The sequence below is a fragment of the Rhinatrema bivittatum genome, chromosome 5, assembly GCF_901001135.1.
Source record: "Rhinatrema bivittatum chromosome 5, aRhiBiv1.1, whole genome shotgun sequence".
NCBI classification, from domain to species: Eukaryota; Metazoa; Chordata; class Amphibia; order Gymnophiona; family Rhinatrematidae; genus Rhinatrema; species Rhinatrema bivittatum.
Window position 1 is genome coordinate 180,803,506 of NC_042619.1, and position 27,610 is coordinate 180,831,115.

A 27,610-nucleotide genomic window follows, 5' to 3' on the forward strand; every position below is an offset into this window, starting at 1 on the left:
CTATCAGCAGCCTCGGAGGAAAGACGTACAAGAGGACTCCGGTCAGCCACGGACATTTGAGGGCATCGAGCTCCACCGCCCCGGAATTCCTCTGGCGGCGGTGGGTGTCTAATGATCTGAAGTCGGCGAAACAATGTGACAAGACGATAGCTAAAGCCAGAAGAATGCTGGGCTGCATAGAGAGAGGAATATCGAGTAAGAAAAGGGAAGTGATTATCCCCTTGTACTGGTCCTTGGTGAGGCCTCACCTGGAGTACTGTGTACAGTTCTGGAGACTGTATCTCCAAAGAGACAGAGACAAGATGGAGGCGGTCCAGAGAAGGGCGACCAAAAAGATGGAGGGTCTTCATTGAATGACTTTTGAGGAGACATTGAAGAATCTAAATATATACACCCTGGAGGAAAGGAGGAGCAGAGGTGATACGATACAGACTTTCAGATACTTGAAAGGTTTTAATGATCCAAAGACAACGACAAACCTTTTCCGCCTGAAAAAAAAATCAACAGAACCAGGGGTCACGATTTGAAGCTCCAGGGAAGAAGATTCAGAACCAATGTCAGGACATATTTCTTCTCGGAGAGGGTGGTGGATACCTGGAATGCCCTTCCAGAGGAAGTGGTGAAGACCAGAACTGTGAAGGACTTCAAAGGGGCGTGGGATAAACACTGTGGATCCATAAAGTCTAGAGGACGTGAATGAAGAGTGGGTGGCTCACGGGAATGACAGCTACTACCTGGAGATAATACCCTTATTCAATAATCACACACACAGTTAATGCGACTCCAACATTGCTCTAAGCTTCAACGGCAAGAGGAAATGTGGAAAAAAGGATTTGCATTCACAAAAAAGCGGGGAGTAGCTTGCTTGTTACGGCGGTTACTACCCCAGACCAAATAAGCCTGATACTTCACTTTCAATGCATATCCAGCATAGCTCTCTGCTTCAACGGCAGGGAGACCGATACTTCACGCATATCCAGCATGGCTCTCTGCTTCAACGGCAAGGGAGAAAGACCGATACTTCACGCATATCCAGCATGGCTCTCTGCTTCAACGGCTGGGGAGAAAGACCGATACTTCATGCATATCCAGCATAGCTCTCTGCTTCAACGGTAGGGGGAATGAAGAAACGTGGATCTATATACAGACAACAACCAACAAGCACTGAATAACATAATCTAGGTAACAAATAAGCATGGGTGTAGCTTGCTTATTGCGGCGGTTACTACCCCTAACTAATTAAGCTAGATATTTCACTTAGATGCAGTTCCAACACTGCTCTCTACATTAATGGTGGGGGTGGAAGGGAAATAGAACCAAAAGGTTAATAAGAACCAAGAGAAACAGATAAGTATGAGAAAAGAAAAGGTGCGAGCCTTGCTGGGCAGACTGGATGGGCCGTTTGGTCTTCTTCTGCCATCATTTCTATGATTCTATATTGATATTATACTGTATCTGAAAATGCAAAATTTAAAATTTAAAAAAAAAAAAAAAAAAAAAAAATTCCAGGACCTATCCTCGTTTTACCTCCAGGACTCACTGATCCGACGTGATATCAACCCATCTCTGATAAGAGATCTGTCCCCCTATTTCTTGTTCCTGAAGGTGGGTCAACAAACCTTCATTGGGAAAGCTTGGGAGGATCCACCGCCTGAGCCCACTCCTCTCTTGGGCTGTCAGGGACAAAAGGACCGAGACCTACCAAAAGGCCGAGTCTTCTGAAAGGCCGAGTCCTCTGAAAGGCCAACCCTCTGTAGCGACGAAAGCGCTTTGAACCCTGGCGACAACCTCTCATATCAGAAGGGTGCTGCAACTGCTTCTTATCCTCCAGCAACCAAAGAACTGTAGATTCGCCCCACTTATTGGCCAATTTCTTCAACTCGCTCCCAAACAAGAGCGAGCCTTTAAATGGCATTTTGGTAAGATTATTTATTTGTTTGTTTTTCAATACTGACATTTGATCAAGATATCACATCGGTTTACATGAAACTGATAGGGCAAATAAGACATGGGCTGGTTATTTTTACAGAATCACTTAGAAACTTAACATGGAGCTATTATTTTTACAAAGTACCATAGTAACTTAGTGTCTGGAGGACTTAGACAAGATAACTTGATTGAAATTAAACTTAAACATTATAACTTAATTTAGCTTAAACTTAGAATTAAAGAGATTAACAGAAAGGTGCGAATATAAATTGAGAGAAAATGAAGAAAATGCTGAGACATTTGTAAATTACTTATATTACATTTGTAATAACATCGAGAGTGAGAGACAGTCTGGATATAATGGCCGTAGGGGAGCCCTTTAATAGCAGAGCTTCGAGCTTAATGATATTGTTTCTGTCTGGGAATATTCATTTAGATTCGAGTGGTGGGTTGATGGAGATCCGGTGGTTGTGGTTGGGGGTTAGGTCTCTGGAGGAAAGGCTTTCTGGAAGAGCCATGTTTTCAGATGTTTTTTGAAGATTTGAGACGAGGGTTCGGTTCTGAGTTGTGGTGGTAGAGTGTTCCATAGGGTGGGTCCAGCTACTGATAGGGCGTGTTTCCTGACTGAGGATAAGTGTACTGCTTTCGGGGGGGACGGGGGGGGGAGGGACAGAGAGGAGCCCGGATTTGGTGGAACGGAGTCTCCTTTGTGGGGTGCAGAGGTGGAGGGATGAGTTTAGCCAGTCCATCTTGTCATTGTTCAGTTTTTTGTAGATAAGTGTTAGGGTTTTGTATTGAATTCTGTAGTTGATGTGTAGCCAGTGTAGGTCCTTGAGGATGGGTGAGATGTGGTTGGTTCTTTTGCTGTTTGTGAGGGATCTTGCAGCAGTGTTTTGGTGCAGCTGCATTGGTCTGAGTGTGGAAGCTGGGAGGCCGAGGAGGAGAGTGTTGCAGTAGTCGAGCTTAGAGAAGAGTAGAGATTGGAGGATGGTTCAATAATCTTGGGAAAGGAGGAGCGGTTTGAGTCGTTTTAGGATCTGTAGTTTGAAGAATCCGTCTTTTATCACAGTGTTTATGTGTTGTTTGAGGCTTAGTTCGTTGTCAAGTACTACGCCAAGGTTTTTTACTGAGGGGATGAGCTGGGTCTCCATGTGGGTTGGAGCGAAGTCTAGGGACAGAGGTGTGGTGTGGTTGTTTGTTAGGTATAAGATTTCAGTCTTGTTTTGGTTGAGAGAGAGAGAGAATTGTGAGAGTAGCCGAGTTATTTTAATTCATAGTTTGACCCAGATTTTTAGTGTGGTTTCAAGGGTTTTATTTAGGGAGAGAAGGATTTGTAGGTCATCCGCATAGACATAGTATGAGAGGTCTAATTCTGACAGGAACTTGCAGAGGGGAAGGAGATATATGTTGAAGAGGGTGGATGAAAGGGATGAGCCTTGCGGGATGCCGTGTGGGAGGGGTGTTTGGGAGGATTCTGTTGTATTTATTCTTGTTTTGAATGTTCTGTCTGTGAGATATGATTTGAACCATTTGAGTATGGTATCTCATAGCCCGATTTCTTTCAGTCTGTTTAATAGTGTCAAATGTGGAGGAGATGTCTAGGAGTATCAGTAGGTAAGACTGGCCACAGTCGGATCCTCGTAGGATTGTGTTGGAGAGGGTGAGAAGAAGTGTTTCCGTGCTGAATAGTTTTCTGAAGCCGTGTTGTGCTTGTAGTAGGATGTTGTGATTTTCTAGGTAGTCAGAGAGTTGGTTGTTAACAATTTTTTCTAAAATCTTGGCTATGAAAGGGAGGTTGGAAATGGGTCTGTAGTTTGCTGGATCAGATTTGTCAAGGTGGTGTTTTTTAAAGATGGGTTTGACTATTGCACATTCGAGTTTGTCGGGGAAAATGCCATGATCGAGAGATAGGTTGATTATGTCAGCGATGGGTATGGCGATGAGATTGGGGACAAGCTTCAGGAATTTGATGGAGATGGGTGGCAGTGTTTATCTTTTGGATGATGGTTTCAATTTCAGTGGATGCAACGGGTTCAAATTGTGTCCATGTAGTACTGGGTATGAATGGAGAATTTGGAGGTTCCATGCTGACGGGGGGGATTTTTGCAATAAGATTGGAGACTTTGTCCTTGAAGAAATGTGCTAGTTCTTTGCAGGCGACAGTTGGGATGTCGTTTGAAGTTGCGTTCTGATTTGGATTAGTTAGGTCTGTGACATAGGCAAATAGGGTCCTGGGGTTGAATTGACAGTCATGGATTTTCTTTGTGTAGAAATCACGCTTCGCTTTGTCGAGGTCAGCTGTGAAGATGTGGAGTATTGTTCTGTATTTGTCTTTTAGTTCTGGTGTTTGCATTCTTCTCCATTTTTTCGGCTTGTCTTAGTATTCGTTTTATGTTTTTTAATTCGGGGGTGTACCAGGGGGCCTTGTGTTTGGTGGATGTTTTAATTTCTTTTCTTAAGATTGGGCATTTGATCTTGGCTATTTCGGAGTTGATGGAGATCCATGAGTTTGTTGCGGAGTTGGCATTGTTCTTATTTAGGCTTTTTAACGTGTCTGGTAGCATTTCAATAAGGTCATCGCTGGAGCAAGGTTTGATGAAGTCAATGTACTTGTTGGGGGTGTCTGACCTCATGTGAGGGCATTGTAGTTGGAGTTTTGTTTGTATAAATTTGTGATCAGACCAGGGTATAGAGGTGGCTGTGGGAGAGCTGTTGGAAATTTTTTTGTTGATATTAGGTCCAGGGTATGACCAGAGTTTTGGGTAGGGGCGTTGATTATTTATTTAAATCCAATTGCAGACATGGTGTTGAGAAGGAGCTCGCAGGTCGGAGAGAGGGGTGTTGTGTCTAGGTGGAGACTGAAGTCTCCTAGGATGATTGTGGGTATGTCCATGTTAATGTTGGTGGATATGGCTTCAATTAGTGGAGATAGGTTGCGTGGAGTAGTCCTGGGGGGGGGGGGTGGCATAAAGGAGGAGGATTTGGAGGGTTTTGGATTTGAATAGGCTTGTTTCTAAGGGTGGGGGGGAATCGAGCAGTTGGGTTGAAAATTTGCATTTTTTTTTTAGTGCTAGGAAGAGCAGACCGCCGCCTTTTCTTTTCGGTCTGGGTATGGAATAGATGTTGTAGATTGCTTTGGGGAGTTGGTTCAGGAGTACTGCGTCAGTGTTTTTGAGCCAAGATTCAGTGATACAGAGAACATCTGGTCGATTGTCTAATAATAGGTTGTGGAGAATAGGAATTTTCTTGGTGATGGATTGGGCGCTGATTAAGAATAGGGTGAGGACAGTGAGGGCGGACCAATGGGTGTTGGAGTTAATGGGGATAGAGGTGAGTAGTCTTGAGTGGGATGTGCAGTGCCTGTGGGTCCTGTTGGGATTGTTGGTGTGAGGTAGTTTGGGAATGGGGTGTATCTCTGCCATGTTGGGGTTGTTTGTATGTGGAGGTGCCATGTCAGGTAAAGGGCACCCTGAGTAGGGGGTGAGGCGGGGGGGTCAGAATTGTGGAGGGCAAGGGAGTAGGTCTTGTGGGCAAGTGAGTTTGTATTGGTTCTTGGGAGGGGGGGGGAGGGGGAGAGGGAAAGTTGGTGGAAGGGCACAAAGGTGTGGCACAAAGGGGCGCACACTAAGGGGCAGGCCCCTTTGTCGCACTCCTTCGACACGCGACGCCAGGCGTCTGGTGTTAGCCCTTAAAGGGCTCGGGTCACGCTGCCGACGGTGGGCGGAGCTTACCGCTGTTCAGTGGTGGTCGTGCCGGGCCGGGCGAGCAGAGTCGCTAAGCCCTTCAAGGCTATGTCAACCGACCAATTCCGCAACCATAGTTGACGCCTGGCTGCCACCAATGAAAACACTCCTCCGGCCGAGGCACGGACCAAACCGCAGCCTGCATCAGCTAAAAAGGCAGCAACAGGTTCCATCAACGCTCTGGAATTCACTCTAGAATCATCAACTTCCCGAGAGAGGAGCAGAAAACATCATGCCACTAGGGCACAGCAAGAAGCTATTTGTAAAGTCAACACCACTGCTTCAAAGGCTTAAGGATAGCCTCAATCCTCCGATCATGCACATCCTTCAGGGCTGTTCCTCCCTCTGCTTAGAGACCGCACAGACCAGTGATTCCACTTTGGGAAAACGCAAACGCTCTCTCACTGCTGGAACCAGGGGGTACAGGCCTTCCAACGTCCAACCCCCTTTGAAAGTTGCCACTGGAAAGCCCCATTCAAGATCAATCAATTCCTGAATGGCGTCCAAAACAGGGAAAAAACAAGAGGCTTTATGCAAGGAAACCAAAATGAAATTCTTCTTTGATTCAGATATGGAATCCGCATGAGGAACACCCAACATCTTTAAGGTCTGAGAAATCAGGGCTGGCAGCTCATCCTATAAGGTTGCAGTCCCAGAGGAATTTCCCCATTTTCCATGGAATCAGGATCCGCCTCAACATCAGTGCCATCTGGGTTCCTGTCGGAATTACCCACAGTGACCCTAGGCATGCTTGGTGCTTAAACATAGGACCGGAAGAGGGAGGGACCACTGGCTGAGGGTCTACCCTGACAGGAGTAGCTGAAGGTGAGGACTGCGCCTTAAGAAAGGATTACAAATCCTGAAAAAACTTCACCCAAGAAAAGACAGCTGGATCCAGGCCAAACCCAGAAGGAACTGGAGCGGGGCCCACTGAACTGATATCTGCCTCAGAGGAACCAGTCAAGGAAGTTCCAAGATCCGGCATATCTCCAGACAGATCCTTAACCAGACCATCATCAGGCTGGGAGAATCCAGGCTTAGCAGAATCAGAGGAAGACAACTCTCCTTGATCCTCTAAACAGCGCTGAGACAGTAGAGGACCTGTCACGCTGAGATGCCCAAATATGACAGGCAACACAGAGAGAAAAGTTGCTCACCGGCACCATCAGAGCATAGGCAATGGAGAATGTGCATCTAGCCGGCTCGCGCTGAAAAAATTTCAAGCGCACAAAATTTGTGCACACATAAATTAGACGCCTCAAAAGTAAGCACTGCAAAAAGGCACACACACAAGCTATGCGCCAAAGCCTAAGCACACCACCAACACTTAAGTTGTGTGCGCAAAAGGTGCACCCAAAACTGAGCGCACTGCGCACACCAGCCTCCTGTAGAGGGCAGCAAAGCACACACAAACGCCACCACGACCTACCACGTGCCACGCAGGCAAAATGCCTAACTGGAGGGCCTAGCCCACCGGGGCCTCTCAACTCGCCAGGCTTCCCAGTTCCCCTAACCTCTACGGGAGCGGGAAAGAACGTAGGAACGGCACGCCGAGCATGAACACTGGAGGATGTCCTGTCTCTGTCTTTATGTTTTGTTTTTTTTAAATGTACCCAAGTTTAGCCTTACCCGCTGAGTACAGAGACGGTCTCTGGCTGCGGGGGGAGAGGGCATGTGCCACCATCGCTGCGCTCAGCCTACTGCACCTGCTGCCTTTAAGGTGTACAATCAGTTAAGTCCACACCGGGAAACTCAGCTACCGGATCAAGGTGCATATCTGAGGGACCACTGAAATCACCTTAGGAATTCTCAAATGGGGGAGGGAACATCTGGTTTCAGCACAGGAGAGCGGGGCTTTCCTTATTCAATTTTTAATTCTCCTTTCAAAATCTGAAGCAATCCCTATAGGGAGATGCACATCCACCATCTGCTGGAGATGGAAAATACTGGCAGGCTGGTGTCACTGCAGGAGTATATACACTGTGATGTCAGCTTGCTCCGTCTCCATCTGCTGGCAGGGGAGCATAACCCACTGGTCCTGATTCCATCTGTCTACACCCTAGGAAACAGGGAATAGATCTTCCCATTAAGATCTGTTGGGTCCATCTTCCAAGCAACCCAGACTGACCACTGTTGAAAACGAATGCTGGATTTGGACTATTGGTCTGATACAGTATAGCATTTTATATGTTAACTTTTTTCAAGTATTGCAAATGAATTATTTAAATGTATAGTATGCATCCTGTCTAAATGCCTAGTTTAAGAGATGGAAAATCTAAATATTTAGCAGATATTTAGTAAACATTACCTTTTGCGTTGTAGTTTGCATTGGTGGTGCAGTGCCTTCTCGATGCCAGTAGACTTTAATAAAGCGATTATTTAGTACTGCCTCTGTGCTTGAAATGGCTTTCTTTGCTTCCTCATGTGTTGCAAATTGGATAAGGGCCCCTTCTGGATCTCCATTATAGGCAACCTAAAATAAAATATACATGTAATAGCTTGCTAAAAATTTCATATATCAGAACTAAGCAAAATGTTGTACTTCGCTATCATAGCATGCTACAACTGAATGACAACTCTCTCTTCCATAGCAATGGTTAACACAAAAAACTTGTCAACATTAACTTTCTATGTGATAGGGATGACCAGGGATCTTAATAGATACTAGCAAAATACTTTTACTACTATCTTATAGACAAAATAAGGTGATTTAGGGATAGCCTCTCTTTTCTATGTTGCATCCCTTCCAAAACATAAAAAAATCTAGATAACCACAGGGAAAAAAATTAAGTAATTTTAGTCAATTACTTCCAGAACGTTATAACAACAAAAATACATTTTGCCTGCAATGCAAACTAATTTCATCTTATTGTGCCAAACAAAAAATATCATTTATTCTTTTATATACTTTCCTCCTGTTTAAAACAAACCTATGCAGAATCTCTGGGTATAAAAGGGTGGAATTTTAGATAATTTTTTTTACTAGGCGCACAAGATGGCGCCATTGCTAAGTCTGCTATACATCATTCAAAGAATTCCAACTGGATTTAAACAGGGAAGACAGTAAGAACAGCTATGGATGCACCACAGATTTAATATATGTTTACAATGCATAAAGCAAAAAGCATACTTGATTACAAGGAAAAAAAATCAAAAGAAATGCATTAATAAGGCAGAATAGAATGCAATTATTTGTTTCCATTTGAAATTCTACCTTGTCCTAGGAAAGGCACAAGGCAGATGAACCACAGATCCATTAAACATGATATCCTTTAAATCATGAGTGACAAATTATCCTAAGATGATGTATCAAAGTTCTCAAGACCACATAGATCTTATTTTAACATGTCACTATCTTCAAAGAATCCAATATTCTACGTGATCACTACTATCATTAACTCTGTCTTCCAAAATCATTTGGAAGTACCGGTATTAACTGACAATTAGGATAAATTCTCTTGTGATTCATTAAAGCAACAATACTCAAATATTTATTCCTTTTGAGGACCACAAAGAAACTTAAATAACTTGCTAATATATTTACCTACTTTTCTATATACATAGAAGTGTCAGATATATGTGGATTAGAGGGATTATACAAAATATAACAGTAGAATGTTTCTACCAACTACACAGAAAAGAGCCAGAAGCTCAACAGAATTCACAGTAGACTATACAAATTAGAAAAGGGTTTTTTTCTCCCCCCAAATACAAGTCTCCTTGGCAGCAGGTTCCCACCTAAATGCCCATCCTTTATTTGTTTCAAGACAAAGGGAACAGTGACTTCCAATCTGAAATTAAGTTGCAGGACAGCCTACTATCTTGAGTGTTTTCACTTAAATGAACAGATGAAGACAGGGTACATGTTGGTAATGAAAACAGATTGCTAAGGACACTTATTAATGAGGAAAATGATCTGGAGAAAGGAACGATGAGTGAGGTGACCAAATTTGCAGCTGACACAAAACTTTGAGATGTCAAAATGGCAGAGGATTGTGAAGAACCACAGAATGACCTTGTGAGACTAAGACTGGGCTTCTAAGTGGCAGATGTAATGTAACATGGACAAGTGCAAAGTAATGTATATAGGGAAATTAATCCCAAGTAGAAGTACACGATGCTGGGTTCAGTTGAGAGACTTGAAAGTGGGGTTGAGTTCTCTGCAGGTAATATTTATTTATTTATTTCTTTATTTCTTTATTTAAAGTTTTTATATACCGACATTCAAAGATATCACATCGGTTCACAGTGTAACACGAACAGACGCCTGGGGTAGCGTTTTTACATCGAACAGAATTCAGTTATAACACGGCAACAAGATAGTAATTGAGGGAAGGGGAAATATAAGGAAAGATTTGAGTATAGAATTGAACGTTATGAACAATATATACAAACATATACATTATGAGCTGGGGATTATAAGGGGATTATGAGGGGAGATTTGAATATAGAACTGAACGTTAAGAACAATATATACAAATATATACATTATGAGCAAATAAGATATATTGGGCAGTATTTGATATGAGATGGGGGGGGGGGGGGGGAGGAGAGGAGGGTGGAGCGTTGGAAAGGGCATGGAGGGCTTAGGTGTATGCTTTAGTGAAAAGCCAGGTCTTAAGCTTCCGTTTGAAGGTTTTTAGACATAAAGAATGAAAAGCCCATTCTTTATGTATATGAGACCTTGGAAAGAATATGGGTAGCGCAACTGCCTGGTTGATGAACAGATACCACTTTTGGAAGCAACTTATGGATGAGTGTGTAGAACAATTCTGTTACGAAAAAAATGGCAGGTATGGAATAAAAAAAACAATGGGGCAGATTTTCAAAGGGTTACGAGCTAACCCCGAAAACCTGCTACTGCGCGCGCCGAGCCTATTTTGCATAGGCTCGGTGGCGCGTGAAAGCCCAGGGACGCACGTATGTCCCGGGGCTTTGAGCTCCTGGGAATCCATCTCTGCGGTAGCTTAGAGGAAGACAGAGGGGCTCATGAGACAGTGGCTGAATGCTGGGTCCCACGTGCATGCTCAAAAAGACTTTTGAGCTCCAAGAGCTGGGTCCATCAGATGAGGTCACCCACTGTAGGGGCTAATTTATTCCTGCCTGTTAACAGAGAAACATAATTCTCCTATCCCTTTGGTGGGGGCCTTGTAGGAAGAGACCTGTAAGTTAGAGACATGTCCTCTATATGAAACCACTACAGAACACAGTAACTGATAGCAGAAGGCATGCAAACATAGGTATCTAAGATGAACACAAAGGTGAAAATCCACCATAAAAGTAAATTTGTGTATAGTGACAGAAAATACTAAGACAGAAAATACAAGACAAGCACATGTATCACCATTTTTAAATCTGAAATTTATAAGAAGGAATGCGGTAGACAAGTATAACAAATGCATTCCTTGCAATAGAAGTAATATAGGCTTCCATATTTAGCTTTGAATAGAGAATGATTCCATATTCTGAACAAGTGCCTTTAAGAGAAGACAAAGACCCAGGGCCAGTGCAAGGTGATTAGGCACCCTAGGCACTTCTGCCTTGCGACACCACCCTGCTCCCAGTCACAGCCCCGACCTCCTACTTCCAGTGGCACATGCTGCCGCTCCCCCAACCCCTGCGCCGCCCCCCAAATTTAAATAAAATAACCCCTCCACCTTCCTGATTCCCCCCACCCCCCAAGGACTCATTAAAAACCCCTGGTGGTCCAGTGGGGGGGCACGGGAGCAATCTGCCGCTCCTAGGCTGTCAGCTTCTACTAACCAAAATGGCACCAGTGGCCTTTAGCCATTATCATGTGACAGGGGCTACTGGTGCCATTGGACGGCAATGGCACGTTAGGGGCAATGGATGACCGGCAAGAGAACAGGAATGAAAAACTAGAATAAACCATATTAAGTTTATGTGTAACGTTTCTGCATGGGGGAAGGGGTAATATGCTTGGAGCAGAAGTTACTATACTTAACACAAAGCATGGGGGGGGGGAGGTGGAAGAACATGCACAGAGTGGCTGTACTGCCTTTAACAGAAGGTATGGGAGTAACTGAACAGAGTGGCAGTGACTATGATAAGCAACTAAGTGAGTAGACTTGATGGACCATTAGTCTTTGACTGCCGTCAATTACTATGTTAAGAAACCACACCCACTATTCCAAGACAGCTTCAGGAGTCATTTCCTCCATGAACTGTCTGCTCTCCTGCTTTTATTTCTCTTCATTAGCCTTTGATCTTACAGTCTGTTTGCTGTTCCTGCTCTGGCAATTTTTTCTTGGTCCCCACAGCCACATCTCCTGTCTGGTCTCCCAAGCAGAGGAAAGGGATACCAAAAACACTGCAGGAATAGAGTACTGACATCCCCAGGGCACTCACCCCTTTGGTGCTCCAAGATCTTTTCCCTTGTCTTCAGACAGTTCCAGTCTTAAAGGCTGCTGAGGATATTGTCTGTGGCCAGAATTTGTGGTGTCTTTTTAAGAACGGCCTCAGAGGCTATAGTGGCTGCCGGGCCCATGACACTGAGAACACAGTGCCTTTTAAGACTTTTTATGGGTTGTGTTCTTAATGATAGATAGAATCAACTTTTTGCAAGTGCCTGCAGCAAAACTATTCTAGCAGCAGGGAGCCAAGGTAATAGATCCCTCTGCTGATCAGCCTGACTGGCGAAAGGCAGCTGAAAGCCTTGAAGTACCAAATCACTGTAGTATTTATTTGAAATCTTGTATTCTGTAGCTTCCAATCAAATAGTTTTCAGTGCTGAGTACATATAAAACAATCATATTAAAACAAAATAAAAACATAAGACAAAAAAGTGAAATATGCAAAAATATATGAAAATGCTCTGACATGTTTTCTCAACCTGGTACTTTTTATAGTGGGAACCACATACAGCCTTTGACCTTCGGAACGTAGGGCATGGACAGAAGTGTACTACTTAATCAAGCCATGAGCAACACAAGAATCCACTAGCAACTTATGCATGATGGTTATTTTAAACCTGGCCCTGTATATTATTGGTAGCCAATGTAGTTCCTTTAGAACAAGCTGTATATGATCACTTTTGTTCAGGCCCATAAGCAGCCACACAGAGGCATATTGTATCAATTGGCAATTACTCAAGAGGGGGCAAGGAAACGTGGCAGCAAGTACAATGGAAGTATGCAAAACTTCCCACTGTGACTCTCATTGTAAACAAGGTTTATCAACCACAGCTCCACAGACTGGTAAACATGCTGCTGCAAACCAGCACCAGTCTGAGGACCAGTGATTCAGAAACACCGATTTAAGCTTTACTTGTTTACCTTCATCCACTGATTTACAATCTGAAGACAATCATTTAAAACTTTCACTGATTAAAATCAACATCCAAAAAGTAAGAAAAGCCTCATGTCACCCAAGAAAAGGCAGAATTGCAACCTTTACTTCCTAATAATCTTGTCCAATGGTTACAAATAGATGTTAAACAGTAGAGGAGACAGAACAGAACCTTGTAGAATGCCATATGATAGCAACCAAGTTTACAAACAGTTACCATCTATCCACAACCCGATAAATAGTAATAATAATAATAATATTTCAGAACAGCAGTTTAGTTTCTTTCTTGATTTCCTGCAAATCCAACAAGAGATCAATGAGGTTTACAATTAAACAAATGCATTTTACATGAATATAAAAGCAAAAAAACTAAAAATATTCACAAAATTTGCTTCAATTCCTCTAAAAAAGAATATATAACTTTCTGAACCTATAACTGTACTGTTTCCGGTGTACTGTTTCCGGTGGAGCGCACTGTTGACCCGCGATTGGACGCGCATTTTGGACGCGTTAGCTTTACCCCTTATTCAGTAAGGGGTAATAGCGTGTCCAAAACGCGTGTCCAACCCCCTCGAACCTAATAGCGCCCACAACATGCAAATGCATGTTGATGGCCCTATCAGGTATTCTCGCGCAATTCAGAAAGCAAAATGTGCAGCCAAGCCGCACATTTTGCTTTCAGAAATTACCGCCTACCTAATTTTCGGAAGTCCCGAAAGTTAAAAAAAAGTAAAAATAAATAAACAAATAAATAAATAAATTTGAAATAGGCCCGTGGCTCGAAAACCGGACACCCAATTTTGCCGGCGTCCGGTTTCCAAACCCGTGGCTGTCAGCGGGCTCGAGAACAGACGCCGGCAAAATTAAGCGTCGGCTGTCAAACCCGCTGACAGCCGCTGCTGTCCGAAAAGAGACACTAGGGATGTGCTAATGTCCCTAGCACCTCTTTTTACCGCCGGGCCTAATTTAAATAAATTTATTTACTGTATCGCGCGCTCTCCTGCGATTTTACTGTATCGGCCCGCAACAATTTTAAAAATGTTTCACTATTTAGGACCACCTAAGCCTGATTCTTGAAGCAATATTAATAAACTAGAGTGATCAAGAGTATCAAATGAAACCAACAAATATAGGAGAATAGTGTCACCATCTTTATCCATTTCCAGACAGAATCAACCACTAAAGAATCTAAAGTCTTCTATTTCCTGGGAGAAATCCTGACTGGAAAATGTTCAACAGGTCCTGGTCAACTAAAATTAGTCTGCATCTGATGGGCAACATTTCTTTCAATCAACTTGCACAAAAAAGTCAAACCTGATATGGGTCTATAATTCTTGTAACCAAGTGAAGATTTCTTCAGAATCTGCCAGATTACTGCTTTTTTTTTTTTTTACTGACTTCTCTGACAGGCATCAACTATCCCTGTAGCACAGCCCAATATAACTTCACAAGCTAATTTGATTAGCCAGAATAGGCAAGGGTCAGTGGGAAAAGTAAAGTGTTTGGTTCACACCAACGCACCATAGCAAGTTCTTGGAGGAGAAGTCCATTAACTGCTATTAATCAAGTTTACTTAGAGAATAGACACTGCTATTAATTGCATCAGTAGAATGGGATCTTCTTGGTGCTTGGGTAATTCCAGGATCTTGTGGCCTGGTTTGGCCTCTGTTGGAAACAGGATATTGGGCTTGATGGATCCTTGGTCTGACTCTGCATGGCAATTTCTTATATTCCCATGTTCTTATGGTCAGAGCCCCTGGGCAGGATGCCAGTGTGCACGGTCTGAACCCAGAACAGTTGGCCACCCTCTAATATTCAGATGCTGTAACTGATTTTAATGCTAGTTTACAGATTACTAATAGTACGTCTGCATTTTCATTTTTCAGTTCTTTCAGCACTCTGAGATGGATAGCATCTGGTCCAGGTAATTGCTACTCTTTAGTTTGTCTACTTGCTAGGCTCACTGAGATTTGCTTTAGTTCCTGTGAATCATTACCTTTAAATATCAGCAGGATTAAGTTTTTGAAATGGAGAAAGGGCAATAGAGGAATGCTCAGGGATTACTTCTGGGACTAGTCTTGTTTAACTTACTCATTAACGATCTGGAAAAAGGGACAAGGAGTGAAGTGATCAGATCTGTAGATGACAAAATTATTCTAAGTAGTTAAAACATAAGCAGCCTATGAAAAACTGCAGGATTATCTTGTGAAACTGGGGAACTGGGTATCTAAATGGTAGATGAAATTTAATGTAGACAACTATGAAGTGATGCACCTAGGGAAAAACATTAAGTATATGCACACAATGCTACATTTCATATTAAGAGTTACCACACAGGAAAAGGACCTTAAAGTCACTATAGACAATACACTGAAATCTTCAGCTTAGGATGCAGAAGCAGTCAGAAAGAAAGAAAAGAATGTTAGGAATTATTTGAAAAGGAATAAAAACACAACTGCGACAATCATGTCGTCTGTCTGGAGCTATGGTGTGACATCTTGAGTAATGCATGCAGTTATGGCTACCCCATCTCCAACAATATAAAGTAGAACTAGCAAAGGTACAGAGGATGACAAAAATGATAAAGTGTGGAACAGCTCTTCTATGAAGAAATGCTTAAATTAGGGCTCTTCAAGCTTGAAGACGAGAAGAAAGGGAATATGGTAAAGATGTATAAAATCATGAGTGAAATGGAAAAAGCTAATAAGCAATGGTTATTCAGCCTTTTAAACAGTATTAGAGCTGGGGGCAACTTCATAAAACTGGTGGCATATTTAAAACCACTACCACTCCCTTGAATTCTCTCCTTTTCGGGTCATTTCAATGTCAATTTTACTGGATACACCACCCAGCAGTTTTGGCTCTGCAACAAGCCATATAAGAGAAGGGGAAACCCAGCTGCTGCCATCACCCTGGAGCCTTGTGGTGTGGCTGGGAAGCAGAGTAGGGAGGATTGTGGCCTGCTGGATCACTGGTAAGAACTACTTAAGAAGCAGAGCTGTGGAAATGGAAGGAAATAGGAGGAGAAGGATAGAAGAAAAAAGATTGAGTGGGTTTGGGGAAGCAGAAGAGGATTATGGAGTGAGGATATATGAATGGCATGGAGGGAAGGACTGGAAAAAAAAAGGTATGCAGAAGGGGAATGAAGGCATAATTCTTATAATTTTTAAACTATTTTATAAGGAACCTGTGATACTTCTGAACCAAACATTTTGTCAGAACAGCAAAACATCTTGGGATTATGACATTTTGCTGCAATACTTTTCAGGACTAAATATGTATGTGATAGAAAGGCTCATTTGACTACAGACAGCCTTCTGCTTATGTCTTCAGTGAACAGAGTATTTGCAAAGCTAGTCAACAATCTAAAATTGCCTTTCTGTATGCATTCCAGTCTGCAGAAACTTAGGAACAAGTGTTGGATGAAACTTTAACATTCAAGACTGTTCGAAAGAAAAGCTGTGAATCAACATATATATATATAATTCAGTCTTTAAAAAGCCAAAACCAAGGCTTGCTTAAAAAAAAAAAGGCAGAAAAGGTAAAAAAGGAAGAAAAGGAAGAAAACTCTCACCACCTCCCTGCACTTTTGTGAGCATCTAAAAGGATCTGAAATCTGTGCTGAACAGAGACAAAATACCATATCTGACTCTTCTGAAAGCTGAACAGCTACCTAATTGTCCTGAAAGAGAACAAGCGTCTCTGAATACTAAGGAAGTGATAGGTGTAACATTTTGCCAGTCGTGGGATGTCCTGTGACAGGAAGCACTTATCCCCAAGATGCCATCTGCTCTCCTATGCGACATGGACCCTGCTAATGGACGCCACTCTTGGCCTGCCTTAGGCACGCATGAATCGGGCCTCATCTTAAAGGTCTGCGATGGAAAAGATGGAGCGGCACCTGCTGATGTCAGTGCCACCAGGAGATATAAGCCTGACTTGCATTCCTGCCAGTGCCTCAGCAACAGGTCGTCCTATGTTGCAGTATGTGTTGCTATTCGCTGTACCCCTGCCTTGCCGCCTTCCTTATCTTGCCTCATCACCTCTTTGCCTTGCTGTACCCTATTCCTGCCTTGCCTTGTCTGCCCTCCCTGGTATTGTCTGGTCTGTCCATCTCTTGCTTGCTTCCTGGTACTGACCTCTGCTCTGGACCTTGATCACTCTCCTGCCTGTCACCTGGTACTGATATCTGCTTCGAACCTTGACCATTCTCTTGCCTGCCACCTGCCCTTGACTTTGGCCTGCACTTGGACCCAGCTTCTTCACTGTCAGCCCTGACCACTGCTCTTGGGACTCTAGCCTAAGTCCTGCCGGCCCCTGGAACACAAAGGGGGAAAGGGGCTGGTAAAGGTGAAGCCCAGCTCAAGGCCCTATAGGGTGTGTCCATCAGCTGTCTGTGTGGGCCTGGGTAGGGTCACCTATCAGGCTGATTCAACCACACCACAGCCCAAGGGCTCACTAACTTTGACAATAGGGATTGTAGAGATGAGCTATGTGGATGGGTCAACTAAATATGCCATATGGTCTTTTTCTGCTATTATTTTTCTATGTAAGATGCTTCAGAACTCAATGTTTGCTGTCTTAAGGTTTGAGAACTATCCGAACTAAACTTGAAGATAGTTTAGCTTATAAAGCACAGACACTGGCTAATTCAACCTGCTGGTATACATTTAAAGCTTATGAGAACATACCAATAAGTATTTTGTTATACCCAACAAATGCCAAATCTGTATCTTTTTGGAAACTTTGATAAATGTGCTTAGTTGATTAAATAATACAAATATTTAACTCTAGAGAAACAACCCTTACATTAAAGAAAGGATCTGAGTAAACAGACATTTTCTCAAAAATATGTACATTTTGTTACAGATGTATAAAAAGCAAGAATATATTGGGGAAAAAAGAGGGGAGGGGGGGGGAAGTTATCTGCTATGACTAGCTAAAAACTTTCATCTTCATACTCAAACCACCTGTACTGCTAACACACTTCATACAACTGCATCTTAAGCTCCCATTTGCCTTAGCCAGCATCAGTGGCCATTACTCCATTGCTAGATCTATTGGAATTAAGGTCCATCCTGGCCTGAGTCTGCTCCTTTCTCCAGTTGCTCATTTAAAGTCACAGAATCCATTTTATTTCACTAGTTAAAGTCTCTCAAAAACCAATTCATGACCTATTTCTATTTTCCTTTCAGACCACTATTTGTGTCTGTCTTGTAAACTGGCATCTTGAAAGCAGAGAAAGACATGTTTCTATATTTCCCCTCATTATTTCATATTTTTCTTGAAGCTTTTACCATTGCTTTTCTGTTTTTCACTTGGTTGCAGCTCCATCACTGCTCTCTACATTAATGGTGGGGGTGGAAGGGAAATAGAACCAAAGAGCTAAGAGAAACAGATAAGTATGAGAAAAAAATGTGAAGCTTGCTGGGCAGACTGGATGGGCCGTTTGGTCTTCTTCTGCCGTCATTTCTATGTTTCTATGTTTCTATGTTTTTAATGTTTATCTTAAACTCAGTCTATACAAAACCAATATTTCCTTCTGTACTTCTAACTCTTGCCCGTTATTTTTCATTTAAAGCTCCCAACTATGAAAACCCTTTCACTTAGCCAGCAAGCCTCTCAGCCACTATTTTCTGATGTCACCATCTACATAAAAATGGTTGAATTAGCATTTTTCTCCATGTTACCATTTATCCAAAACATGTGTGAACTGTTCTATTTTACCATATTAATTAGCTGTCCAAAACCTAACTTTTTTACCAAATTATTAAAACCCCATCTTTATATCTATTTTAATCTACTTTTTTTCAGTAGCCTTTTCATTTATTTCATCAAATGTATTACTTACCAACCTATCACAACTTTATACATATTTACAACATACTCTGTTTCATAGTTTCATTCATTTTTAGTCATCCAGATTTGCAAATATTGTACCTGCTCCATGCTTACCATTGGTTTCCTCTCCATTACAAAGATCAGTTTAAATGCATGCTTTTCTGGGGTAGATTTTTCAAGATTCTGCAGCAAGGGTTAGAACATTCTGTGGCAGATTCTTCAAATGCTTGCAGCAATAATGTGACAATTTTGCATATTAAATGCATTTTTAATTGTATAAAATTGTTATTTTCTAACATTTGTGTCCAGTTAATTTATTTGGTTCTTTATTAAAGGAAAAGGGATCTTGCTGATTGAGGCTGGGGAGGAAAGAGGGCAAGGGATCTGGAATGCAGAGAGGTGATCTCAAAGAAAGAAAATGAAGGACATCTAAGGCTGGAGGAGTTGGGGAAGGAGGATGAGAGATTCAGGGAGGACAGGAAAAAGAAATGAGAAGGAAGCAGGATCAAGAATAAGAGGGAGAATTGGAGACAGGGAGGCAGGAAGAAAGAACTGAGGATGGAGAGGATGAGGAGATTGGGGATGGGGAGGAGGAAGGAGGAAAGATCAGGGATGGGGGTAAGGGTAAGAACAGCAGGAGGGAAGGGAGGTATTGAGAACCAGAGAGAGGAAAAGAAAGCATCCCTTCCCTGGCTCCAACCCTGCTTCTTCTCACATCTCAACCCCTGATCCCTATCCTCTCTCACTCTTCCCACCCATATTCTCTCCTTTCCTCTTTCCATCAACAGTTCTTTTATTGTCCCCATCACACCTGCCCATGCACAAACCTATCCATCCTTTCCCAGCATCTCTCACAAAACCCGATTCCTTAGTTCCCTTATCACACTATCTCCCTCCCCCAGCACCTACATCACACAGCCCCTTTCCTATAGCCCCTCCAACCTCTTTGTTACCTCATTACGTTTCATACAATCCCCCTCTGTTTTCTTTTATCCCCTACAGACTCTCCCATTTCACAGAAGCCCCCATTACAGTCCTATTCCCTTTCCCTTATTCCCCAAGCCTCTCCAATGTCAGAAACACCCCCCCCCCCCCCATTACCTCTCTCTTATCCCCCTCTCCCCATGGCCAATCTTTCCCCCACCCTGCCAGCGCTGATCAGGCTGCAAGGAGACACAGGAGAGCACAAACACATTGGGCCACGTCCTCATCATCCTCAGCCAGCTGGCCGAACTCCTGTGGGACACTGTTCAACCAACAGCTGATGATATCCTCCTCCTAACCATGTGATGAATGTATGGTGGTAGAAGGGCAGCAACCAAGAATCACAAAGTTATTTGGCAGCAGTGGCGGCAGCTGAAATGCCATGGTGGGACAGCAGCTCTTCATCTTCACTGGACTGGACCCAGCATTCCCTGTTGCCCATGGCAATTTCGTGGAGACAAACAAATTCTAAAGGATTAGTCCTTCCCACGGCATCGCTTATAGTATTACTATTCTCCATGGTCTTTTGCTATATTACCTTTAGCCTTTGATTACTTTATATCCATCCACTCATGCATTCAATACAATTCTCACTTCTCTGGGAATAATCCCATCTCTTTTCTTTTCACTTTATCAGTCTTGGTTATAGAACCATCCTTTACAAATATCTGTTTTGCTCTTTCCCACACTAATTTTAAAACTTCTCCACAATCATCTCTAACCTGCCATTCTTTCCTTGATCCCTGTTTTCCCACGTGTATCTAGTATTCCCAGCAAATGACATGTAGATTGATGTAATATTAATTCATTTTGCTTTATCACCATATATAATTGTAAACTAAAAGCACTTCACTAATCAATCAGCACATTTCATAACCTTAACTAAAACTGAATCAATACTTGTACAAGGTAACAGGAATCCATTATGCGATTCTTACCTGCAAATTCACCAATGTACCAAATCTGCTGAAGTGTTCATTAAGCTTGCTAATGTTATTTAGTTCTGGAGGGATTCTTCTCAATTCAAGCTTGGTATTCTCATTTCCAAATGGAACCTTCTTCTGGAAACCTGGACTATTCGTTCTGTTAAAATTCTGCCTGTACAATAAGACCACAATTTACAGCTATTTACAAGTTTTCTATATGCCATGTTTTGTTTTATTTTACAATTAGTTATATTTTATATTTAAAATATCTTACCTTAATTTTGCAACAAGAGAATTTTACAGTTTTAACCCAAAATGTATTTCTGCCTACCTACACTCATCTCAAATCCTAATTTAAGCAATAATGAAATTATACCATCTCATCCCATAATCTTAAAAAGGAATAATTCCACACTAATGACCTCAGGGTTTTGTTTTTTTTAATTTAATATGTAAAGTCGGTGCAGAAATATGGGATCAGCTAGAAAACAATTCCCTGGCTAGAAGTGTTATTATATTGGCTAAGCAAGATAGAAGGGTTTCTGTATGATGCCACAGCCCCAGTGCAGGTCAATTCCAATTGAGATGGAAACCCAAATGAACAGGTAGAAACTGTAAGGCTCAAAAAAAAAATTAATATTAAGGAGGAGTCATGTCAATTAATTTTGGTCTCTAGACAAAAAATATTTAGGTTTGCAAAATATCTACTATCATCAAATCAGATATTAAGAAGATATTTAGTTAAAAAAAAATAAATAAAAGATAATAATAATCCAAGGTTTATGACAGAAGAAAGTAAGAGTACACAGGAAGAGTAGCCATATCAGACACTCAATGCTATTCATTAATTCACAGGCATGCCCACAATCACTTATGAACCTTTAATTAACCTCCAGCTGGCCCTATTTATTCCTGCTCCAGGTTATTGTAAATCCAGAGTGTGGATTTCCTATGTGCATGATTGTTATGCTTTTAAAACTTTTATATTCCAAGAAAAATAGGAAAGCTAGTTGTAGCCATCCATTTTATTTGAGTCTACTAGATTCCACCTACAGAAACATGGTATTGTATTCTCTCTATTTTTAACCACAACTTAAAGATTCTGATGAAAAGGCTACTTTTAAAGGGCCGCTACTTTCCAGAAGATCACAGCATTCGCTATTTTAAAAACTTTATACAATACTCCAAAGCCTACATGAACTTAACAATATTCATATATAAGCATTTATAAACTTCTCCCGATTAAATAATCTACTCAAAGAGGTATAGAATTTATTTATTTATTTATTTAAAAGTTTTTATATACCACACAAAGGATAAATATATATCCGTCTAGGCGGTTTACAAAGTGGTCAGGCACATACATAATTTAAGAACAAAAACACAAACAATTTTAAAACAAAAGTTAAATACAATGCATGAAATCATGAAAATTATTACAGATGAAACGCTTGAGTAAATAAGTGTGTTTTCAGTAATGTTTTAAAATCTCTGCGGTTAGAAGTCAAACGGATACAGTCTGGTAAAGCATTCCATAATGTCGGGCCTGCAACTGAAAAGGCGCGTTTACGGATTAGTGACAAACTAACAGATTTCACAGTGGGAATTTCTAGTAAACATTTATCAAAGGAACGTAGCTGTCTGGAGGGTTTATAAATTCGTAACAGTGAGCATAACCAGATTGAATCATTATTATATATTAAGTTGTGTATAGTGGATAAGATTTTATATACTATGCGGTATGATACTGGAAGCCAATGTAATTGTTGCAAAATCGGAGAAATGTGTTCGTTTCGTCGGATATTGTATAACATACGAGCTGTTGCGTTTTGGGCTAGTTGAAGTGGGTGAATTGTAGATTGAGGTAGGCCAAGATATAAAGCATTGCAATAATCTAATGAAGATAAGACGAGTGTTTGGGTGATCATGCGAAAATCGTTTGGGAGAAGTAATGGTTTTAGTTGCTTTAGTATGTAAATTTTGAAAAAAGACTTTTTTACAATTTCAGATATATTGTTTGTCAATGATAGTTTGGAATCAAGAATTACCCCTAAGTTTTTTGCATGTGTTTTTATGGAAATGATTTGGTTGTCAAAGGTAAATGTTGGTGGGGGTTTGTGAATTGAATCTGGAATGGTGGATAGATAGATTAATTCAGTTTTGTTTGTATTTAGTTTTAACCTATTATGAGAGAGCCAAGTTTTGATTGTAGATAAATATAATTGCAGTAAGGAGAAAGTTTTAGAGCAAGAGTCAGTGAAGGGTATAATAAACTGAATATCATCAGCGTAAATTTTAAAGTTTAAGTTTAATCCGTCCAGCAGTTTGCATAAAGGTAACAGGTATAGGTTGAATAGAAGAGCTGATAAAGCTGAGCCTTGGGGTACTCCTGTAGAGGTGGAGTACCAGTCTGAAGACTGTTTATTTGTCATGGTTTTTTGTTGACGATTTGATATAAATGACATAAACCATTGCAAAGAGGGACCTGAAATGCCTATTTGAGTTAGATTGGTAATGAGAATGTCATGATTTATTGTATCAAATGCGGCGGAAATATCGATTAGTACAAGTAAGTAATTTGTATTAGCGTCAAATCCTCGAATTATGGTGTCAAAAGATGATATGAGTAAAGATTCGGTACTATGACCTTTTCTAAAACCGTGTTGATTAGTGTGTAAAATGTTGTTTTCTTCAATATAGTCAGATATTTGGTGTAGTACTACTGATTCAATGGAACTTAATTCCTTTTGAAATTCGTGCGCTGGAAGATGTTAAAAAATTTAAGATGGCATTTAAAAATTATTTGCTCACTCGTGCATTTAATATTGTATAATCACAATGTTACTGTTTACGATATGACTGTGAAATTATGGAGTGTTAACTGTCGAATGTCCCCATTCAATATACCTCAGATAGGTAATTTAGTGAATCTCTTGGGATATGTTGTTGATGTCAGTTTGAAATAATCAACGATGGTTTCCATGAAACCTATATTTATGAGTGTCATTTTTATGTTTTGTTTTTATTACTATGTATGTTCAGATTTTATTATGTATGTTTATTTTGTATATCGCCTAGGCCTTTTTGTGTTAGGCGATTAATAAATTTTGAAATTGAAATTGAAATAAAGCGATAGGGCGATAGTTGGTGACATCTGCAGGGTCATGGTTTTTCTTTTTTGGAATGGGTATGATAGCAGTTTGTTTTAAAGAATCTGGAAATATACCTTGTTGTAATGAAGCATTTACTATATTTGTAATGATGGGGGCGAGTGGGTTTTTTAATTCTTTAAGTAAGAAACCTGAACATGGATTAAAAGGACTATTTGAGGGTTTGGATTTAGTAAGTATTTTAATGATGGTATTATCAATTACTGGTGAAAATTCAGAGAAAGCACAAGCAAGTTGAGGGGTACTGTTTCTTGGAATTGGCAAAAGTTTAAATTCATATGATATGTCCTCAGTTTTTTTCTTGAAAAATGAAGCAATATTGTTGCAAAAGTCATCGGAAATATCTGATGGTAAGTTAGATTGTATCGTCGTTAGGTTCTTTACTATAGAGAAAAGAGTTTTTGGGTTGCCGTTTGCTTGTTTTATTTTGATGGAGTAAAAGGATTTTTTGGTCTGTATTATTTCTTTCTTATATTTTTGTAGAAATGCGTAATATTCTTGTTTACGTGCGGGTAGAATCACAGTAAAATGCATCACTTAAGAAATCATAAAAGAACACAGAGGTCAATATTCAGTAAGCTGGTGAGTGGCAAAGTTACGAATTAAGTACTGCATGATTTTTGAAAATTTAAATTCTTGGATTCTGTGAGTTTACATAAAACTTTATATATATCTCTCTGAAAGGGACTTTTTCTCCTTATGGTGGCAGTAAAAGCCTAAAATTTGGCACTGATGAATTTTGAGATCTCAGTGCTGGTTGTCTGAGGAATTTTCCCTTTCTTGCAGATTGCGCTCAGTTTGCTTGAGTACTTTGTATTTTATAAAAATCTGAAATCTTTGTACCGTTTTTTGGGGTTTTTTTGCATATATTTGAATAATTACAGCCATTAATCTAATCTCAATGAAGGACAGGACAGTGAAGTATCCAGAATTCAGCATCTTGCAGGATGCAAGGTAACATGGCTTTACTAGAAGAAGATCATGTTAAACAAATCTGATCAATGTCTTCAATTGGGTGACTAGAAAACTGGATCAAATGTATATTCTGAATGTGGTTATACTTATTTATTTAAAATTTACATACTACCAACAGCAAAGCCAGAGGCACTATACAAAAAAAATACATAATTTTCAACACAAATAAAAACAAAATAATTACTATCATAATTTATACACAGTCTGATTTCAAAGCCCAATCATTGCTCAATCAAAAGCTTGCCTAAAAAGATGAGTCTTTTAAGCCTCACTTTAAACGTTTTAGTACAGATCATTAGATGTAGTTCTTGAAGAAGTGAATTACAAAGATCTGGAGCCGCCACCAAAAAGGCCCACTCTTTTGGCTCTGTGAGTTGAGCCTGACGTACTGTCAAAATAGGTAACAGCAGTACTGTGAGAAACCGTAACACTTGAGATGGATTATAAATGTGCAACTTTTAAATGAAACGGAAGCCAATGAAAATCTGAGTATTGGAGAAAGCAGAGTTACTTACCTGTAACAGGTGTTCTCCAAGGACAGCAGGATGTTAGTCCTCACACATGGGTGACATCAGATGGAGCCCAGCCTGGAAAACATTTTGTCAGTTTCTAGAAACTTTGACTAGCACACTGAGTATGCCCAGAATGCTGCTAACCACATATCCACATGGTGTCTCTCTTCGGACTTATAACACACAGTTCACGAAAAATTAAAATAACAGACAGAGAGAAACCCAACTTCGTGGGGTGGCAGATGGGTTTCGTGAGGACTAGCATCCTGTTGTCCTTGGAGAACACCTGTTACAGGTAAGCAACTCTGCTTTCTCCAAGGACAAGCAGGATGGCAGTCCTCACACATGGGTGATTAAGTAGCTTAAGGCCGCTCCCACCATGTGCAGCAGAGAACAGGTGCCAACATGCACGACGACTAGTGCTGCAGTAATCAGAGGAGCAGGCCTGCACCCAAGTACTAGGCCCACGGAGTTTTCATGACTGGAAGAGATTATGGAGGATGAACTGTCCAAAACGACTGTCCTGCCGGCCATCCTTGTCTAGGCAATAATGTGAGACGAATATGTGGAGGGAACTCCAGGTCACCGCTCTGCAAATCTCGTAATGGGAACAGCACGCAAATGAGCCCACGAGACTGACATAGCCCATATGGAGTAAGCCTTGACGTGACAGTCAAGCTGTAAGCCCGCCTGTGCATAGCAGAAGGCAATGCAGTCCACAAGCCAATGGGATACGGTCTGCTTAGAGACAGCAACCCCTAATCTGTTTTTGTCGAAAGAGATAAAAAGTTGAGTGGAGAGGTGGTGAGGCCCCATCCCTGCCAAGTAAAAGGCCAGCGAACTATTGCAATCTAGTGTGTGCAGAGCCCACTCACCTTGGTGAGCATGAGGCCTTGGGGAAAAAAGAAGGCAAGACAATGGACTGGTTGAGCTGGAACTTTGAAATCACCTTCGGAAGGAACTTTGGGTACGTCCACAAGACCACTTTGTCATGACAGAATTTTGTATAAGGTGGGTATAACACCAGAGTTTGCAGTTCATTGACCCTGGAAGCTGATGTAACCATGACCAAGAAGATAACTTTCCAGGAAAGGTACTTCAGGTCGCAAGATCGCTATGGTTCAAACTGAGATTTCATGAGTTGCAACAGGACGATGTTGAGATCCCAGGAAACCGCTGGAGGGTGAGTGGGGGGGCTTTAGTTGTAATAAGCCCCTCATAATCCGCCCCACAAATGGATGAAAAGAGATCGTGATAACATCAGTACCCCTATGGTATGCTCCAAGGGCACTCAGGTGAACCCTCACCGATGTGTTCTGCAGGCCAGATTCGGAGAGGAACAACAGATAGTCTAAGATCACTGGTGGGGAGCAAGAAAAGGGGCCCAGACTGCATCCCTCGCACCAAGTTGAAAACCCTCTTCCACTTCAGATTGTAAGATTTTCTGGCAGAGAAATTTCTGAATTCCAGAATAACAAGCGATACCCCTTCCAAAACGCCAAGGGCCTGCACAGTCACCTGGTCAACATCCAAGCCGTGAGAGTCAGGGTTGGAGGTTGGGGTGACTAAGCCTGCCCCGGTCCTGGGTGAATAGGTCTGGAACCATCCCCAACTGGATCTGGGAGACACGAGGCCAGGTCCCATAGTGTTGGAAACCAGACCTGATGGGGCCAAAAGGGGGCGATGGGGGACATGGAACCCTGATTCTGCTGAAGCTTCTGGAGTGTTTTCAAGATGAGAAGAAGGGGAGGTTAAGCGTACAGGAGCCCTGTGCCCCAGTGAATCAATAAAGCATCTACCATCAATCCACTGCTCCTCCAGCCTAGGGAGCTCTCCAAGGAGGCAGAGGTCTATATCTGGGATCCCCCATGAGCAAAAGATCCGGTTCACTACCTCTTGACTAAGGGACAACTCGTGAGGTTGGAAGGCACAGCTCAAGGAGTTGTCCACCCCTGGGAGGTACACTGCCCTGAAATGGATGCTGTTGTCGATGGCCCATGACCAAATGTGGACTGCCTCCTGACGGAGTGTGAAGTACCCTGTTCCCCCCTCTGTTTGTTTAGATACTACATAACTACCTGATTGGCAGTCTGAACAAGAACCATCTTGTTCAGGAGCTGCTCTTGGAACACCTGTAGGGCATATCCAACTGCTCTCAACTCCAATAAGTTGATCTGGGACTGAAATTCCTGCGTGGACCAAAGCCCCTGGGTGTGGAGGCC

The 27,610-nt window shown here is 41.6% G+C and overlaps 1 protein-coding gene across 7 annotated transcripts in view; it reads right to left on the reverse strand.

Annotated features, from left to right (window-relative positions):
• RBM26 (RNA binding motif protein 26) overlaps positions 1 to 27,610 on the reverse strand; it is a 349,016-nt gene that overhangs the window by 131,952 nt on the left and 189,454 nt on the right. For all 7 annotated transcript variants that reach the window (XR_003856971.1, XM_029603056.1, XM_029603054.1 and 4 more), the window contains 2 exons: positions 20,744 to 20,903; positions 7,981 to 8,145 (listed from right to left, as the gene is read on the reverse strand). Coding sequence is in view for 6 of the 7 variants with exons in the window: in XM_029603056.1 (XP_029458916.1) it covers positions 7,981 to 8,145; positions 20,744 to 20,903 (325 nt within the window). In the remaining variant the exon portion in view is untranslated. The remainder of the gene's footprint in view (positions 1 to 7,980; positions 8,146 to 20,743; positions 20,904 to 27,610) is intronic.